This window comes from Podarcis raffonei, chromosome 7 (genome assembly GCF_027172205.1).
Source record: "Podarcis raffonei isolate rPodRaf1 chromosome 7, rPodRaf1.pri, whole genome shotgun sequence".
In the NCBI taxonomy this organism is placed as follows: domain Eukaryota; kingdom Metazoa; phylum Chordata; class Lepidosauria; order Squamata; family Lacertidae; genus Podarcis; species Podarcis raffonei.
In genome coordinates, this window is record NC_070608.1 from 12724015 (window position 1) to 12741142 (window position 17128).

Consider the following 17128-nt stretch of genomic DNA (forward strand, 5'->3'; position numbering starts at 1 on the left):
CCGCGTTGTTGAATAGGACGTCCCTATTTTCATTGGAGAAATGTTGGAGGGTATGCAATCAATCCCTTTATCCAATGAACTCTGGGAATTGTAGCTCTGGGAGGGGAATAGGGGTCTTCTAGCAATTCTCAGCACCTCTAAGAAATGACAGTTCAGGTCCTGTATATGTATGTAACGACAGTGGCTAGAATGATATATGCCCAGGGTTGGAAGGAAGAGAGAACCTCATCAAAAGAAGAATAGATATCAAAATTGATGGGCTATGCAGAAATGGCGAAATTGACTGGGAAAATTAAGACTCCAAGAAGATAATTTTTTTAAAAAAACAAATGGGTTAATTTTATAGAATATACAAAAGAGCAATGCAAATATTTAAAAATGCTAGCAGGCTTAGATTAACATTTGTAACATAATTGGCAAAGTGTATTGAAAAAGTGTTCTTGAGCTACAAACATGAGTCTGACCAAACTGCGGGAGGCAGTGGAAGACAGGAGTGCCTGGCGCGCTCTGGTCCATGGGGTCACGAAGAGTCGGACACGACTAAACGACTAAACAACAACAACAATTGAAAAAGGAGATTTAAAAGATTAGATAAAAGTATAAAGTCACAGAAAAGATGAGAGATAAAGGATAGAAACCAGGGAAGGGGTGGAGGGAAGTTGGGGGGTTGGAAGAACCTCTACATAAATGATGGAATTGTTGTGGATGAATGCAAGTAAAATTGTATGCAGAAATCTTTAAAATAAAATACTTTTTTAAAAAAGAAAAAACAGTTCCCGGGATTATTTGGGAGAACTCAAGACTGTTTAAAGCGCTGAAATGTTTAGTGCAGATGGGGACAAACTGAAGACAGAACCAAATCTTGGCTGACAGCTGGTGAGTGTGGTCTCCCTTCTGAAAGCCCACTTTTATTTAGGTACAGTGGTACTTTGGTTCTCGAACAGCTTGGCTCCCGAACGAATCGGCTCCCGAACACCCCAAACCCGGAAGTAAGTGTTCCGGTTTGCGAACGATTTTCGGAAGCCGAACGTCCGAAGCGGCTTCCGATTGAGTGCAGGAAGCTCCTGAAGCCAATTGGAAACTGCGTCTTGGTTTTCCAACAGTTCCGGGAATCGAACGGACTCCTGGAATGGATTAAGTTCGAGACCCAAGCTACCACTGTATTGGCATCAAGTATTCTTATGTGCAAGGCCAGCGCTAACATAAGACCTTGAGTTTTATGCCATTTTATGCAGATGAGCTTTTGTTGCATCTTATAAATTTATGTCTATGTTTCTCTTTTTTACTTTCATTTTTTTCTCTGCAGGACATCTGTTTTTGAACACTGGAGTTAGAAATATTTTGTTTGTTTTTTGGAGGGGTGCAAGTACTTAGTAAGGAAATCAGCCCTGAGTGCTCACTGGAAGGAGAGATCATGAAGCTGAGGCTCCAAGACTTTGGCCACCTCATGAGAAGAGAAGACTCCCTGGAAAAGACCCTGGTGTTGGGAAAGATGGAGGGCACAAGGAGAAGGGGACGACAGAGGACGAGATGGTTGGACAGTGTTCTCGAAGCTACCAGCATGAGTTTGATCAAACTGCGGGAGGCAGTGGAAGACAGGAGTCCCTGGCGTGCTCTGGTCCATGGGGTCACGAAGAGTCGGACAGGACTAAACGACTAAACAACAAGTACTTAGCCTTGCCTAGGGCACAAAATGGCCTGCCACCCCTTATGTGATTCTCTCTGTGATGGGAACGATCTCTTCTTGAGGCTCTGAAGAGCAACACCAAGCCCACCCTCCCCGATTAGCCCTCTCTATAGCAGCAGATGCTATTAAATTTATCATAACACACATCAAACTCTGTGCTGGCTATTATATACTATTATTAAATTAATAATATTCTATATTCAAAGCCCATGTGCTGTCACTAATCTGTGGTGCCCCTTCCCCATAATTTGTTACCTTCTTTCCCGCCTTATTTCCTTTACAAGTTTTTATGTGTTTGGGGGCGGGGGTGTCTTGGGATCCTCTACCTGTGAGCGCAGAAAGCTTGTCAAACCAGTCCCTTTGCCTAGGGCAGAGGTTTTCAACCTTTTTGGGTCCACGGCTCCCTTGACCAACTACATACCTGGAGGAGCGTCTCCACCCCCACCGTTCATCCCACACCTGGGCCAAGAGCTCTCTCCGTGAGCCAGAGAGGTCCAGCTCCGAGGGTCTTCTGGCGGTTCCCTCCCTGCGAGAAGTGAGGTTACAGGGAAGGCAGAGGGCCTTCTCAGTACAGTGGTACCTCGGGTTAAGTACTTCATTCGTTCCAGAGGTCCGTTCTTAACCTGAAACTCTTCTTAACCTGAAGCACCACTTTAGCTAATGGGGCCTCCTGCTGCCGCCGCTGCACAATTTCTGTTCTCATCCTGAAGCAAAGTTCTTAACCCGAGGTACTATTTCTGGGTTAGTGGAGTCTGTAACCTGAAGCGTACGTAACCCGAGGTACCACTGTAGTGGCCCCTGCCCTGTGGAACACCCTCCCACCAGATCAAGGAAATCAACAACTAACTTTTAGAAGACATGTCAAAGCAGCCCTGTTTCGGGAAGTTTTTAATGTTTGATCGCTTTTTTAAAAATTATTATTGTTATTCTGTTGGGAGCTGCCCAGGGTGGTTGAGGAAACCCAGCCAGATGGGCAGGGTATAAATATTATTATACTTATTATACTTATTATTATTATTATTTTGCATTCTTTCTGCGGTACCCCTGTGGGGCTCAAGAGCCCAGTTATGTCACCCGGCAACCCTTCACTCCTTTTTGAACTCCCATACTTGTGGAGTGTTCCCTCAGCCTCCTCTCCTCTCCCCTCTCCTTGGGAGTCCTCTGGTCTCTGAGCTCCTTCTTTGTAACTTGAAGCCATGGGTTCAAGTCCTAACCACCAGAGCAGGAGAAATTTAAAGTGCCCCCCCCGTGTGTGTGTGTGTGTGTGTGTGTGTGTGTGAATGCAGGCATATATTTATAATTGCATCGGGCCCTAGATTTACTTTGACTGCCTTTTTCCAACATCCCTTCCCTCTCCTGGAATCCTTGCTTATCTTTTCTCCCTTTCCCAACACCAACTTCTCCATTCTGCCTTGTGAATTGTTTTCCGGTTATCTTTGCTATTCTAGAAAAAAAGGAAGGACGTTTAGCCTGGAGCCTAAATTCCTCCCATTGTCAGGGAGTGACATCACATCAACATCCCCATCTGGAAATTAAGGAATACCAGATCTAATGTCTGTGCGTGGCATGTATACAATACCTTTCTGCACTTTCCCCAAGCCGAAGGCACCCCCTTATTGTCTGTACATTTAGAAGTCAGCTCCCTTTGTCTTTGTGTGCATTGTTTTTCTTTCTTCCTGGCCAATGCAGTGGTTAACTGCAGCAGTTGAAGCCTGCCCTTCTAGCATTCAGTTGCAAGAATTGCAAATTTCTGCACGATTCAGTTCCTGGGGATGGATGTCTCTTGGCCAGGACTGCCACAAGGGTGCACATATGATGAGTGTTTGGGAGTTGGCAGCAGTTGCTAACTGTGAAGGGGCAACGGGACGGTTGGTGCGGTGCGATTGCACCAGCAGGAACATAGGATTATCTCTGCCAGTGCATTTGCACTGTGCTGACCATCTCACAAGTTCCCGTCTCCTCGCTGCAATGAGCAACAGAAGCCCACCTTCTGGGAAGCTAGCATAGCAGCTCTGCCTCACCCTCTTCCATTCTGTCCGTCCTTTGCCATAGCCCTACTCAGTGTCCGTTTAATCCTCACAACTGATGAGGTATGCAAGACTGAGAGATTGTAACAGGCCCAGGGTTACCTACCAAGCTTTATGGCTGGCTGGTTGTAGATTTGAAATGAGATCTCCCACTTTCCTAATCCAATGTGCGGTGAGATCTTACCGCATATTAATAGTGTTAATAATAATAATAACAACAACAATAATTTATTTATACCCCACCCATCTGGCTGGGTTTCCCCAGCCACTCTGGGCGGCTCCGAACAAAATTAAAAACATGATAAAACATCAAAGATTAAAAACTTTCGTAAACAGGGCTGCCTTCAGATGTCTCCTAAAAGTCAGATAGTTGTTTATTTCCTTGACATCTGATGAGAGGGCATTCCACAGGGCAGGCGCCACTACCGAGAAGGCCCTCTGCCTGGTTCCCTGTAACGTCACTTCTCGCAGGGAGGGAACCTCCAGAAGGCTCTCGGCGCTGGATCTCAGTGTCCGGGCTGAACGATGGGGGTGGAGACACTCCTTCAGGTATACTGGGCCAATGCTGTTTAGGGCATGGGTAGGCAAACTAAGGCCAGGGGGCCGGATCCGACCCAATCGCCTTCTAAATCCGGCTCGTGGACAGTCCGGCAATCAGCATGTTTTTACATGAGTAGAATGTGTGCTTTTATTTAAAATGCATCTCTGGGTTATTTGTGGGGCATAGGAATTTGCTCATATTTTTTTCATTCAAAATATAGTCTGGCCCCCCCACAAGGTCCGAGGGACAGTGGACTGGCCCCCTGCTTTAAAAAGTTTGCTGACCCCTGATCTTAACGCATGAAACAGGTTGAATCTTATCTGTGCTAAACATTTAAAGCAGTGCCAATAAAATTGTTGTTGTTGAATAAAAGGTAAAGGTAAAGGGACCCCTGACCATTAGGTCCAGTCATGGCCGACTCTGGGGTTGCGGCGCTCATCTTGCTTTATTGGCCGAGGGAGCCGGCGTACAGCTTCCGGGTCATGTGGCCAGCATGACTAAGCCACTTATGGCGAACCAGAGCAGCACACGGAAACGCCATTTACCTTCCCGCCGGAGCAGTACTTATTTATCTACTTGCACTTTGACGTGCTTTCAAACTGCTAGGTGGGCAGGAGCTGCGACTGAACAACAAGAGCTCACCCCGTCGCGGGGATTTGAACCGCCGACCTTCTGATCGGCAAGCCCTAGGCTCTGTGGTTTAACCCACAGTGCCACCCTCAAAAAACTGTAGTTCCTAGGATTATTTGAGGGAAGCCCTGAGTGTTTGAAGCGGTATGATACTGCTTTAAATGTATAGTGCAGATGGGCCCCTTTTCTTTCTGCATTGTCGGTTCTGGTTTCTGGATTTTCTGGGTCCTTGGGACAGCAGTCAGATATTTGCTCCATCCAGCTCAGTATTGCCTACACTTACCGGCAACTGCTCTCCAAGTTTTTAGACATTTCCAAGTTGGCAACAGCATTCTTCTGTCCATTCAATTGATTCGGTTGGTTTCACGACATTTTATCCAACTTCCCCTGGCCTGTTTATGTTTTAATACACTCCTCACTGCTTTGAAGGCCTTTGGGCTGAAAAGCAGTATATATAAATAAACCATCTCCGCACCTCTAAGGTTGTTCCCACCTTTTCTGTGCGCATTTATCAGAACACACAGTTCCCCCTTGAAGCAGAGAACAAATGGAAAGGGGAAAAAAGGTGCCTCTCTTTATATTAGCAAAGCTGGGGATCTGATTCAGGTGGGAGATTAGAATAAAGCAGCAAATAATGGCTATTAACCAGATGACTACGTTCTGCTTCCATTGCTGCAGGCAGGAGCCCCCTCTGTACGAGAGGCAGTGTGGTGTAATGGTTAGAGCAGGCTTCCTCAACCTCGGACCTCCAGATGTTTTTGGCCTACAACTCCCATGATCCCTAGCTAGCAGGACCAGTGGTCAGGGATGCTGGGAACTGTAGTCTCAAAACATCTGGAGGGCCAAGGAAGCCTGGGTTAAGTGTTGGACTGTGACCTGGGAGACCAGGGTTCGAATCCCGACTCAGCCATGAAGCTCAGTCAACCCTGGAGTCTGTCACCATCTCTTAGCTTAACCTACCTCCCAGGGCTGTTGTGAAGAATGTCCAGATATTTGCAAGGTGCTGATCTTTTAATGTGGCAGCAGTTGTGCTTTGGAACTCCCTACCACTTGACAACAGGTAGGCCCCCTTTTATCTGCATTGCTTTAGATGTATGGTGATTTATTTATTTTAAAAATTTCAGTGAGCCTAGACATATTATCAACCCATATTCACTTTTAACAGCGAATATAGTTTAATAAAACTCATTTAGATAAGACTTTTAGCTGTCTTATCTACAATTTTATTTACACTTAGGGAAAGCTTTGCAACTAAGCAGTTTAGACATCGAAAGAAATAAACAAGCGTGCAAAACTCTGTAGAATGACTGCCATGGAAACAGTTCATATTTTTTTTACCCCACAGCATACACAGATGCAGTTCAATCGCCTAAAAAGAGCCAGCAGCATTCTCTCATTTGAAGTACATGAGAATTAAATTGATTTACTGGGGTGACTCAGGCCACCTGAACCAGATGAACAGGTTAGTCCTCCCAAACTGTTCATTTATTTGGGATTCCTAGTGTCCCTTTCTTCAGACGGGTAGAAACGGTATTATACCAAGAGAGTTCCCTCTCTGCAGCAGATCAAAAAGGGTGAAATGAAGAAGGGAAACTTACTGGGAGAGTTTCAGCCCCATCCTAAGCATGCTTGCTGTAACATCTACTGCATTCCGTGGGACTCCCTTCTAAGTATACATGCCTGGTGCTAACTGCTTACTCCTAAAAAAGTTGCTAGACTACAACTCCCACCATCCCTGACTATTGGCAACATGGGCTGGGAGATCAGTAAGAGCTGGAGACACACATTCTACATCCATGTACACAATTTGAACCTGGGTCCCGGGCTTCATCATGCAGTGCATTTTCTCTGCCAGAGTTTAATGGTTTCTTCCGTCACCTTTTAACTTGTTGGAAGCCACCCAGGGTGGCTGGGGGGTAACCCAGTCAGAGGGGCGGCATATAAATATTATTATTATTCCTGGAATCAAAAGAACACACAGCAGGAACTGGCAGTCGCTTTCTGTTGCAGTTTGCAGTTCAGCCAGGCCCTGAATCCTCCTCCTTTGTTTTAAAGTCTGTTTATTATTATTAAGAGAGTATATTATACCTTTTTATGTGAACCACCATATAGCAAGATGCATGGGGATGATGAGGATCTGTGGCTGAGTGAGGAATTTCCTGCGCCAGCTTAAAACTCCCAGCATCCTCGGCTCAGCCAGAGATGCAACGGTCACGTAGCACTTTCATAATCTCAAGTCGGGTAAAAATCATGTATTGCAAGTTCCCCTCTACAGGTGCCATTTCTCTAAGCTGGGTGTGTCTGTGTCACGGTGTGGTTTAGCAGCCAACCCCTCTTCTCTGTGAACATTTGGCAGTTGGTGCCCTCCCCCCAAAAATACACCAGTCCACTAGGGCAAAAGAACACACATTGTATGCGAGAGGTTCTGGTTTGCATAACAGCAGACAGGATAATAACTTCCTGCTATAGATCTTTTTTAATTGGAAGTGTGCTGGAAATGGCATGCAAATGATGTGTAAATACAGGAACGCACACTGCCTGGTCTTGCAGAAACCATTGTTTACATCAGTGGTGCCCAAACTTTTTTCAAAGAGGGCCACATTTGATGAAGTGAAGGGCCATGAGGGCCGACCAAAGTTGTTGACCTTTTTTGGGGGGATTTTACTGACCAGAGGGCCAGATTAGGCCCCACAAAAGGACTTTGGACATGCCTGGTTTACGTAAAGCTGGGAAGGGCTTATTTCCTGATGCTGCAAAGACACCCAGGCAGTGGAACCGAGGGATGGAAAATCTAGTCAGAGATTCCCACCAGCCCAAGCCAATATGGCCGTTGGTCAGGGATGATGGGAGTTGTAGTTCAGAAAGATCTGGAGAAGGGGGCCCCCACAAGGCTCTCCAACTTGTGAGCTGAGAATAGTGAGTTGTTTGGAGCCATGTTTTAAGGAAGCTATTACCACTGTTCCGGTGTTCAGCCATGCAGTATTAGGGCACTGCTTTCAGCCACATGGAATCATAGAAATGTAGAGTTGAAAAGGACCCTGCGAATCACCTAGTTCAGCCCCTGCAATGCAGGAATCGAACCCGCAACCTTAGCATTATTCAGGTCCACGCTCTAACCAACTGAGCTATCCAGGTTTAAATTAGGCGGATACTTCCATTGCTTAAACCAGAGTTTCTCAAACCTGGATCCCGAGCTGTTTTTGGACTACAACTCCTATCATCCTTAGCCAGCCAGGGATATTGGGAACTGTAGTCCAAAAACAGCTGGAGCCCCAAGTTTGGGAAACCCTGGCTTAAAAAAAGCACTCGTTGCAGCACTTCCTGGGAATTATACCTTTAGAAATCCAACGGCCAAGGAAAACGTGCAAGCCACAGATGCTTACAATTTAGGGCAAATATTTTATTTATCTAGAAACACAAAATAAAATCATTTTCTTTCTTTTTTTAAAAAAAATGACAAAAAGATACTTAAATAAAAACGACCAAAAGTTTCTGTGAAATGTTATGGCACGAAAAGGTTCAAGACAATTATAAATTCAGTTGCCACAACCGACTAAGCATTGCAGGTTTTTCTTTTAAATTTTTCTATAAAGATTTTTTTTTAATAAAGATATGTACAGGTCATTAGGCTGCGTAAATATATTTACAGATGCGGTGACGAACTCTGCGTCACCTGTAAATCACCTTAAGAAAGGAAGGAGGGGGGTGGGACGCTTTAAATACAAAAAGCAAAAGGTTAAGAGGAAATGTTCATCCCCCAGAAGCATGAAGAAGATTCCTGCCCAAAGTTTTATCAGTTCAGAGGCAGTTTTGAGGTTCAGGCCAGCCCCGCACCAAGGGCAGGCCAAGGTTGTGTAGTTGTCGAGCATGCAATTGCAACAATTCCGCTTTTCACACATTGTTGAGTCCATCAGTACATAGTTTTTGTTTTTTAAAAAAGCACAAAAGTTCTTATACTTTCCCCCCCCGATCAATGTCCATCCCAATCTACACGATGTCTCCCCTTTTTTCCGTTTTTGTTTTCAAACACAAGAGTTCCTGAGCTGCTGGAGTTTGCTTTTCAATTGCTCCTGCCTCCTCCTCAGCTGTTCCTTTTCGGCTAACAGTCTGTGCTCATCCGACTGGATGGACAAAACGTACTCCGTGGCCTTCTTGAGGATGACGACTTTCGGGGCCTTTTCGTTGTTGGCTACTTCGGGGATCTGGTCTCGCAAGGCGAAGAAGCTCAGCTTGAGCTCATTCCGCCGCTGGCGCTCCAAGACGTTGTGCGTCCTCCTCTTGTCGTTCTCTTCGGAGTCCGAGGTGCGCGGACTCGAGCATTTGCGGTTGTTGCTGATCTGTTTGAGGACTCGGCCACTGTCCAACTTTAGCCGCTTGGCGGACGGGTATTCGACGCGGGTGGACGGAGGGGCAGCATAGTTGTGCTGGTGGATGGGGACGTGACACCGCTTGAGGACCAGGGGACTATGGTGGGGCTTCCTGTGCGTACCGGACTCAGATTTCCTCGACGCGGGCTGCCTTTTCTCTACTGTAACCACATCAATTTCTTCCTCCTCTTCCTCTTCTTGCTCCTCTTCCTCTTCTGGGGGAAAAGAGAAACACAAGAAAAAACAAGGTAAGTTTTTTTAAAACAACAACAGCCTATTTACAGTTATACGAGACCAAGGTTTCCCAAACTTGAGTTCCCAGCTGGTTTTGGACTACAGTTCCCATCATGCATGACCACTGGGTCCTGTTAGCTAGGGGTGATGGGAGTTGTAGTCCAAAAACAGCTGGGGATCCAAGTTTGGGAAACCCTGATTTAGGCAACAGAAGTATCCACTCAATATTGCATGGCTTATCCCCAGAATAGTGTTAACAACCTTGCTCCACTCAGCTCAATATTCCTGACTCACAGCTTGGAGAGTTGCTGAACTACAACTCCCATCATCCCTGGCCATTGGCCATACTGGCTTGGACTGATGGGAGTTCGTCTTAAACCAGGAGTCTCCCAGCTGTTTTTGGACTACAGTTCCCATCATCCATGACCACTGGTCCTGCTAGCTAGGGATGATGGGAGTTGTAGTCCAAAACCAGCTGGGAAAACCCTGCTTTAAACCAAGCGGGGGGGGGGGGGGGAGGGAATATTGCTCTGCTTCCAGGAGCAAGTCTGCATTCTCCCCTTCTTGCTGGGAACCGTAATTTTGTTATGCAACAAAAGAAAGATGGTTGTTTAGATGGCATTGCACTCCTCAGAGAACTGTTAACTGTCTCCTGGCTTTCAGATCTCCCTATGTTGAAATTGCAGCATTGCACAACTCTAGAACAGCAGTTCACCAAAGACAGAAGGCGAGCGTTTGGTTCGGCATTTTGCCCACGGAAGGAAACCCCCTTAGCTTGCCCCCACGAACAGAAGAACAGGAGGATCCCCATTAGGGCAGGCAGGAATTCCTGGCAAAGCGCCCCAAAACGGCTGCTGGCCATGCCCCCAACGGCCCTGTTCACACATGACGTGTCAAGCCTGGTACCTACAGGAGGTCAGGACTGCTTGCGTTGGGAAAAGATGCACTGTGAGAATTGGGACAGGTTGATGCAAGCGCTGAAGGCAGGAGAGTGACAGCATTGAAGGTGATGGAGCCGCACCCTTCAAAGCTTACACAACACGCAGGCTGGGATTCTTCGGAGCACCTAGAAAACTTTCTCCTACTCCACCCCAGAAATTTCTCTGCACCTGTTGAACTGCGCTCCCAACTCTCAGTTTACTCTCCACCACCGCTTGGGAAATACAAGGAGGAGATATATTTGATTACAGGGTAGCCCGTGGGTTTAAAATTCCCGCTCCAACGACCCGCCCTGACCCCATTATGAAATCTAAGCAGTACGGGCTGCCTCCTTTCCCCCATCCCTCCCTGGTCGACTTTCTCCAGGAAATTCAATTCCTGGGAAGCCCAGCCATGTGAGTTGCTAACGTGGCATTTTTTTTAAAGGAAGGAGAAAAAGAGATGAGAACACACACATATGCTAGAAGGGGGAGGAACTTGAAATTATTTTTTTGAATTGGAAGGGGGGGGAGAAGGAAAGACGAAGATATTCCTATCAGCCAGTGCGTGGCGTAAAAGAAATACAACGCATTCCATTAGGATTTAAGTTATCTCAAAGGTTAAACAGAAGTTCCAGTGTGAACAAACCCAGAAAAAAATAATGTCTTAGCTGTTCTCCCCAGCCCCCCCCAAAGTCCCCGATACCAAAACATTTGCAAAGCAGGTAAAGGAGAGAGTCAAGGCCTTTTATTCTCTGAACAGAGTTTTCCTTTTAAAATGTATGTCACTACTGAAGATCACAGCCAAACCTAACTTCACAGAGCAAGAGTTTGTTCCTCTCTCCTCCACAGTTTATTAAGCCTGGATAGGATGCAGTTATGACTTAACAGTCGTATCTCTAGGTTTCAAATCCTTCCAAGTCTTAGGGCTTAAGCATAAATTCCCCCGCTCAGGATCAGTGTTCCCATCTGCACAATGGGAACATTCATTCACAAACACGCAACCCTCCAATAGGAGGGGCCAGGGATGGCAAATGGCTGGAATGAGGACTGCATTGCACCTTTTTTCCCCTGCTAAAAGGCAGGTGACCACTTCATATGCCCTGGGTGAAGTTGGCTGGAGATGGGATTGTAGGAGGGCCAGGAGGAGGTAACAGATAACTTTGGGCCTGCAGATGCTTTTGCAGGGAGATTTGCAGTGCACACCTTTGATCAGTGTGGCTTACTCCCAGGTAAGCAGGCGGGGTGGTGGTGGTGGAACAGCCTGAGGGTGGAATGCAGCTAGGAACCTCCTCAAAGCAGACCCCATGAAATCAATGGAACCAAGTCAGCCACCTCCATTCATCTCAATGGGTCTACTCTGAGGAGGGCCAGCACTGGCTGCAACCTTCAGTCTGCATGAAAGGAAAGTGGCTTCACCCCCCTTTCCAATTCCCCTAACCGCTTGGAAACTGGCAAACACCCAATATTTCATGCCTTTCTAATCCTAACCAAGTGTCTAGCCATGCTCTCCCCCCCACACCCCCAAATTGCTTAGCCCTCCTCTCCAACTCTGGACCCCCCCACCTGCATATTTAGGGTCACTGCAGTCAATGCACTAACCCCCCCCCCGAAAAAAAAGAAAGGATGTTCAGAGGGGCCAGTATCGCTGCTACTCACCAGAGTCGCTGCTGCTGCTGCTTGTGGCGGGCGGCGTGTCCTGAACCAGCAAGGGAGCCGGGCTAGGCTCCGGGGAGGCGGCCTCGACTTTGGGGGGCTTCTCGCTCAGCGGGTACGGAAAGACGACGGACGGGTCGATGCACTCGGCAGCCGTGGCGCCCAGGTCTTGCAGGTAGGCGCTGCTGGGAGACGCGGCGGCAGAAGAGGCAGCGGACGAGGAAGCCGAGGAGGAGGAAGCGGCGGCGGGCGCCGTCGGGGAAGGCTGCGGGAGGCTGCCGCTGCGCGCCGCGGCCGCGCCGTCCCTCCGGGCGGCCTGGTAGGAGGCGAGCTTCTCGGAGACGACCTGCTGGAGCTTGGCGGCGGTGGAGCCTCCGCTCCACATGCAGTCCTGGATGATGATGGACTTGACGAAGGCGTCGTCGCCCGGGTCGCAGATGAAGCTCTGGTTGACTACGTCGCTGCCCAGCAGCTCCGTCACCATCTCCAGCTGGTCGGCGCTGGACGGGAAGCAGCCGGAGCGGCGGCTGGGCGACAGAGGCGGCGTGGGAAGCAGCTCGAACTTCTTCCAGATGTCCTCCGACGGCGCGGGCGGCTGCAGCTCGCAGCCGCGGTGGTGCCCCGTCAGGTAGAAGTTCTCCTCCTCGTCTTCGAAGTAGAAGTACGGCTGCACCGAGTCATAGTCGTAATCGTATGCCCGGCTGAAGCTGGGCACCGTCAGAGGCATGGTGGCTGGGGACAGTGCCTAAAAGGGGCGGGGAGAAGATGGGGAACCGGTTAGCTGTGGGCTGCTGCGGGGCCCCGATCCCATGTATGCCCCTCTCCGAAGGACTCCGCAAAACCCTACTACACACACACACACACACACACACACACACACAAAATAGCGGGGTAAAGTAACCCGGACTAACTGCCCCGCGTCTGCATGCACAACCGTCGAGGCGCATGAGAACGCCTGGAAATGGGGGGCGGGGAGTACGAGTTACCTAAGAGAGCAGTCAGGAAGGCAGCGCCCCCCAAAGTTAACGAGGGTCATCCCGGCTGGGAGAGCCGGGGCGCACGGCGACACCCTCGGCCAGGTTTCCCCGCTCGGTTCAATGCAACGCGCCCTCCGCTTCCGACGCTGATAAGGCGGCTTCGTTTTGTTCTCTGCTACCAGTCGGCTAAACCGCCTTCGACGTGAGGAGGAGGAACGGGCTCGCCAGAGTCCGGCTCCCGCCTCCTTTCCGAAGCAAAACGCCCACCGCGGCCCCCACCGTCGGCGCGCACCGAAAATCGCTATGCGCGGGGAGAGCCGTGCGGAACGCACAATGCATCGCGAGCCTATACCTCGGACACAGGGGGGTGGGGAGAAGGATCCGGTATCTAGTGTCACCCACGCCAAGCGAGGCCCCGTCAGGCACCCCCCACCCCCGACGAGACACGCATAAATTTGCTCTGTGAATGAGTATCAGGGCTCAATCCGAGAGTCCCCGGGATTCGAACCGGCGCCACCTTAAAAAAAAATATCCACTTGGGATTCACTCCCATCTCCTGCCGCCCCCACGAGCCTGCGGCTCTCCGGCTCCCCGCCCCTTTGGAGTACAAGCGCCCCGAGGTACCGTCGTACCTCCCCCCCGCCTGCCCCGCTGGAGTATATCCGGGGGTATTAACCCAGGCGGCGCCCTGGCGAAGGATCCTGCGTCCGCCAAGAGGAATGTTTCCTCTTAAGGTCTCCCTTTTCCTTCCTCCCAAAACGGGTTCGAAGCAACCTTTCTGCAAGAGTACTCTTAGGACCGCGCAACACATGAACCTCCCCTCCTCTCCACCCCGGGGCGGGCAGGCAGATTAAGAGAGACCCCCCCCCAATTTTCCTGAAACTGGGTCCCCACCCCAACCTCTCCACGCGCGAAGCGCAAGAACAAATTACCAGCAGCTTGCAAATGCAATTTCAGTGCAAAGCTTCGACAGGAGAGGAAGCGGTATATCTAGGCGCTCCCCCCAAGAAATCTAGGTCCACTACGGTCCTAACAATGCAAAATTAGCTCCTCATCAAAATCCCCCTTCTCAAAGCTCGCTGGGAGCCCGCCTCCTTTGAAAGAGGAATAAATAAAATGCGTGCCGGGCTGCTTCACTCGGACACGCTGGAGACAACCGATCACTTTCGCCTAAGCGAAATTCAGATATCCCGCCTCTCCAACAAAAATCCACACACGCACCAAGAAAGAGCAAGCCAGAGAGATCCCGGCAGAATAATAATAATAAAAATTAAAAAGGCCGGACTTACCGGTTCCTCCCAGGTCCCGGCTAAAAAAGACAGCGGGTCGATTATTTGGGACGTTGCGGATATATCTATGAGAAAAGGGGAGCCAACGAACGCAGGTTTAAAAAGAAAAAAAGCCACCAAGTGGTGGACGCCAATCTGCTCGGCCCCCCTTTCCTTGTAAATCCCTCAAAAAGCAAAAAAAAAAGCAAAAGCAGTCCGTCCAAAGATCTCGGTTGTAAATCCCAGGGAGCGATGCAGCAAGCCGGGTTCGAAGAGTTCTTGGTAGTGCGCGTCGGATTTCAAGAGTCCAAAAAATAAGCCTTTAATTATATATAAAAAAAGGAGCAGCGCCTTGGGATGTAAGAGAAGGAATAGGTAAGGGGGGCGCGCCGAGGCGCGCGCAGCGGGGTGACGGCGGACAGGCGCGCGCCCTCGGTGGGGTATTTATTTATTTATTTCTTCCCCGCAAAGGCGGCGGCAGCGGCGGCAACAGTAGTAAGATTGTAGTAGTAGCAGCAGCAGCGGCGGCGGCGGGGCCTTTCCCAAGCCGAGCCGGACCCTCCCCTCGGCTCTGCGAAAGCAAAGTAGTGATGACTCCGGCGCGCCAAGCCTTTTATAGGTTTGCATGGCTAAAGCGCTCCGCCTCCTTTTTCCCGCCAACTGTGGAGCCGAGCTTTGCATACGGGCTGCAACAAGGAGCTGGGAGGAGACGAAGAGGAGGAGGAAACGCGCGCCTTGGAGAGGGGAGGGGGGTGCCGCCTTCCCCGCTCGCTCCCTCGCTCCACCCGGGGGTGGCGGCGGGGAAAGGCTCGGAAGCCGGCGGCCAGAAGTGGGGGGTCGATTGGGGAAAGGGGTCTCGGGCTGGCAAAAAGCAATGGGGAGAGAAGGAAGGGGGGTTCCTTTTGCAAGAGGCGCGCCCGCAGCCAGCGCTTGGAGAGCTCGCTCGCTCGCGTTCTGCACTGCGTTAAAGGCGGGGAGGAGGGGCGGTAACGGCAGCAGCTGACGCTGGGCCGGTTTAATTCAGCCCGGCCGCCTCTTTCTTTACGTTACGCGCGCCCGCCGCACGGGGCCGGCGGAAGTAAACATAGTAAAAGTCGGGAGGTGTAGTGGCGAGCGAGCCGCGCGCCCTGCAGAGGTGCTGGGTTGTGTATATTTGTGTATATTGCGTGCGCACGCACCCCTGCACTTTCCTGGGGAAGAAGCGCTGGCTTGCTTTTCCGTGCGCCTTAGCCGGCGTCTGCAAGGCCGGTGCGCAAGCTTGCTACCCCTTTGGAATCAGTGGGGCTTACTTGCGAGTAAGGCGTGCAAGGGATCGGGGCCCCGCGCTGCCGTCTAGTCGGTGGCCGTTGGCTGATGTTTACACACACACACACACACCCCTGCACACAAACTCTGTCCTCTTGGGGTGTGTGGAAGCGTTTTGTTAAGGATCCGCCCCGGTTTCTTCCGCACTGCAAAAAAAAAGAGAAGAAAAAGCAGCTACTTGGGGGATATAATCCGTCTAGAGAGCTCACTGCTGGCGGTCTGCCGCTTGTGTGGATAATTTGACGAACATGCATTGCTTTCCATTGCACACTTCTTTACCTGGGAGTAAAGCCCCGTCGAGTTTTAACGGGGCTCACTTCCGACTAGGGAGTGCAAGCCAAAAGACTTCGCAGATCTGTTTCGGAAGCGACGCCTTCGCAATGCAAACACAGCCCCTCGCCCCAATTTGCTGCAAATTCTGGTGGGGCGTGTGCTTGGAAGAACGCTTTCCCGCAAGCCGTTTTGCACTTAAGTCGGTTGGGTTCCCTGGAGAGATTTGGACGGGATCCTGAACCTCCTTTACATGTTTGCTGCGAAGCAAGTGCGGTGGGGTTTTTTTTTACTCCCAAGTAAAAACGCCGGATTTGCAGCGCACAACCGCAGCCCGCTAGTTTAAGGAGGACTGAGGATCTCAGCGTGTATTTAAAAAGCACGAGAGTTTGCAGGGCCAGGAGGCGGTGAAGAAAGAAGATGTCACGAGACTCGGGAATCTGGCGTCGCTCCCGGGCGCTGACTTGGGGCGAGGAGAGGAGAGGGAGGTGAAGGTTACTGAGTTCAGCAACGCTTACCTGTGTATGTAAGAGTTGGTAGAAGGAGGGGAGCACGGCCCGTTTGTGTCTAGACTCTCAAAAATTGTTCGGATGCCCAAAGAATTCGGATTAAAAATTAGCTCGGGGGATTATTGCTCCACTATTTCATCAGGGGAAATAAGCAGCACACCTCGCAGCTCGCTCCAAAAAAAGATCCACATGCGTTTGGGCGGATGGGGGCGCAGGTTGCAGGTTCACATTCTTTTAAATCTCAGTTTAATGTTCACTCAAGAACGCTTTCAACTAACCCACAGCCCAGGCTGCAACCCTTCTTTTGTTAAACAGACATTTTAAATCGGTTTAAACTGCGCACTAACCTAGCAGCAACACCTCCCCTCCAAAAACTGGGCATTGTGGGGTTTACTTCCGAGTAAACATACACAGGAGTCCAGTGTCATTTTAGTGGAGGACTGTGTATTAAACTCAATCGAGTCCTTTCATTGGCATGATTAAATTTGCTTGAGGCCCAGTAACCGATTTAAGTGCAAATAATCCGGTTTGGAAGATTTGTCTCATGCTAATGAAGGCGAGGCCCTGATCAGATTAGTTTTCCGGAGAGAGCCCCCAAGCGACGACTCGGGTTAGATTAAATCGGGTTTCAAGTGTAAACACGCCATTGTTAAATGACTCTGACTGCATCAAATACTCCCTTAAAAAAGACTTGCAATTCTAATTCTGTTATCTCCTCAACCCTTTCAGCTGAATAGGGC

At 49.7% G+C, this 17128-nt stretch overlaps 1 protein-coding gene across 3 annotated transcripts; it reads right to left on the bottom strand.

Annotated features, from left to right (window-relative positions):
- Positions 1–8264: 8264 nt before the first annotated feature.
- Positions 8265–14898, bottom strand: MYC (MYC proto-oncogene, bHLH transcription factor). 3 transcript variants are annotated; one of them, XM_053395309.1, is made up of 3 exons: positions 14326–14898; positions 12063–12804; positions 8265–9464 (listed from the first exon to the last, which is right to left on the bottom strand). In XM_053395309.1, the coding sequence occupies exons 2-3, from the start codon at positions 12784–12786 to the stop codon at positions 8908–8910; spliced, it is 1281 nt and encodes a 426-aa protein (XP_053251284.1). In that variant the 5' UTR covers positions 12787–12804; positions 14326–14898; the 3' UTR covers positions 8265–8907. The 3 variants fall into 3 exon arrangements, with proteins under 3 accessions (XP_053251284.1, XP_053251282.1, XP_053251283.1); XM_053395307.1 differs by having other exon boundaries at positions 8265–9467; XM_053395308.1 differs by lacking the exon at positions 14326–14898 and adding an exon at positions 13046–13299 and having other exon boundaries at positions 8265–9467.
- Positions 14899–17128: the final 2230 nt, after the last annotated feature.

Bases quoted from the DNA above. Each gene is read 5' to 3' on its own strand.
- MYC (XM_053395307.1), bottom strand. From the start codon at position 12,786: ATGCCTCTGACGGTGCCCAGCTTCAGCCGGGCATACGATTACGACTAT. The intron at 9,468-12,062 runs GTGAGTAGCAGC...CTTTTCCCCCAG, and splicing joins CAGCAGCAGCAGCGACTCTG to AAGAGGAAGAGGAGCAAGAA.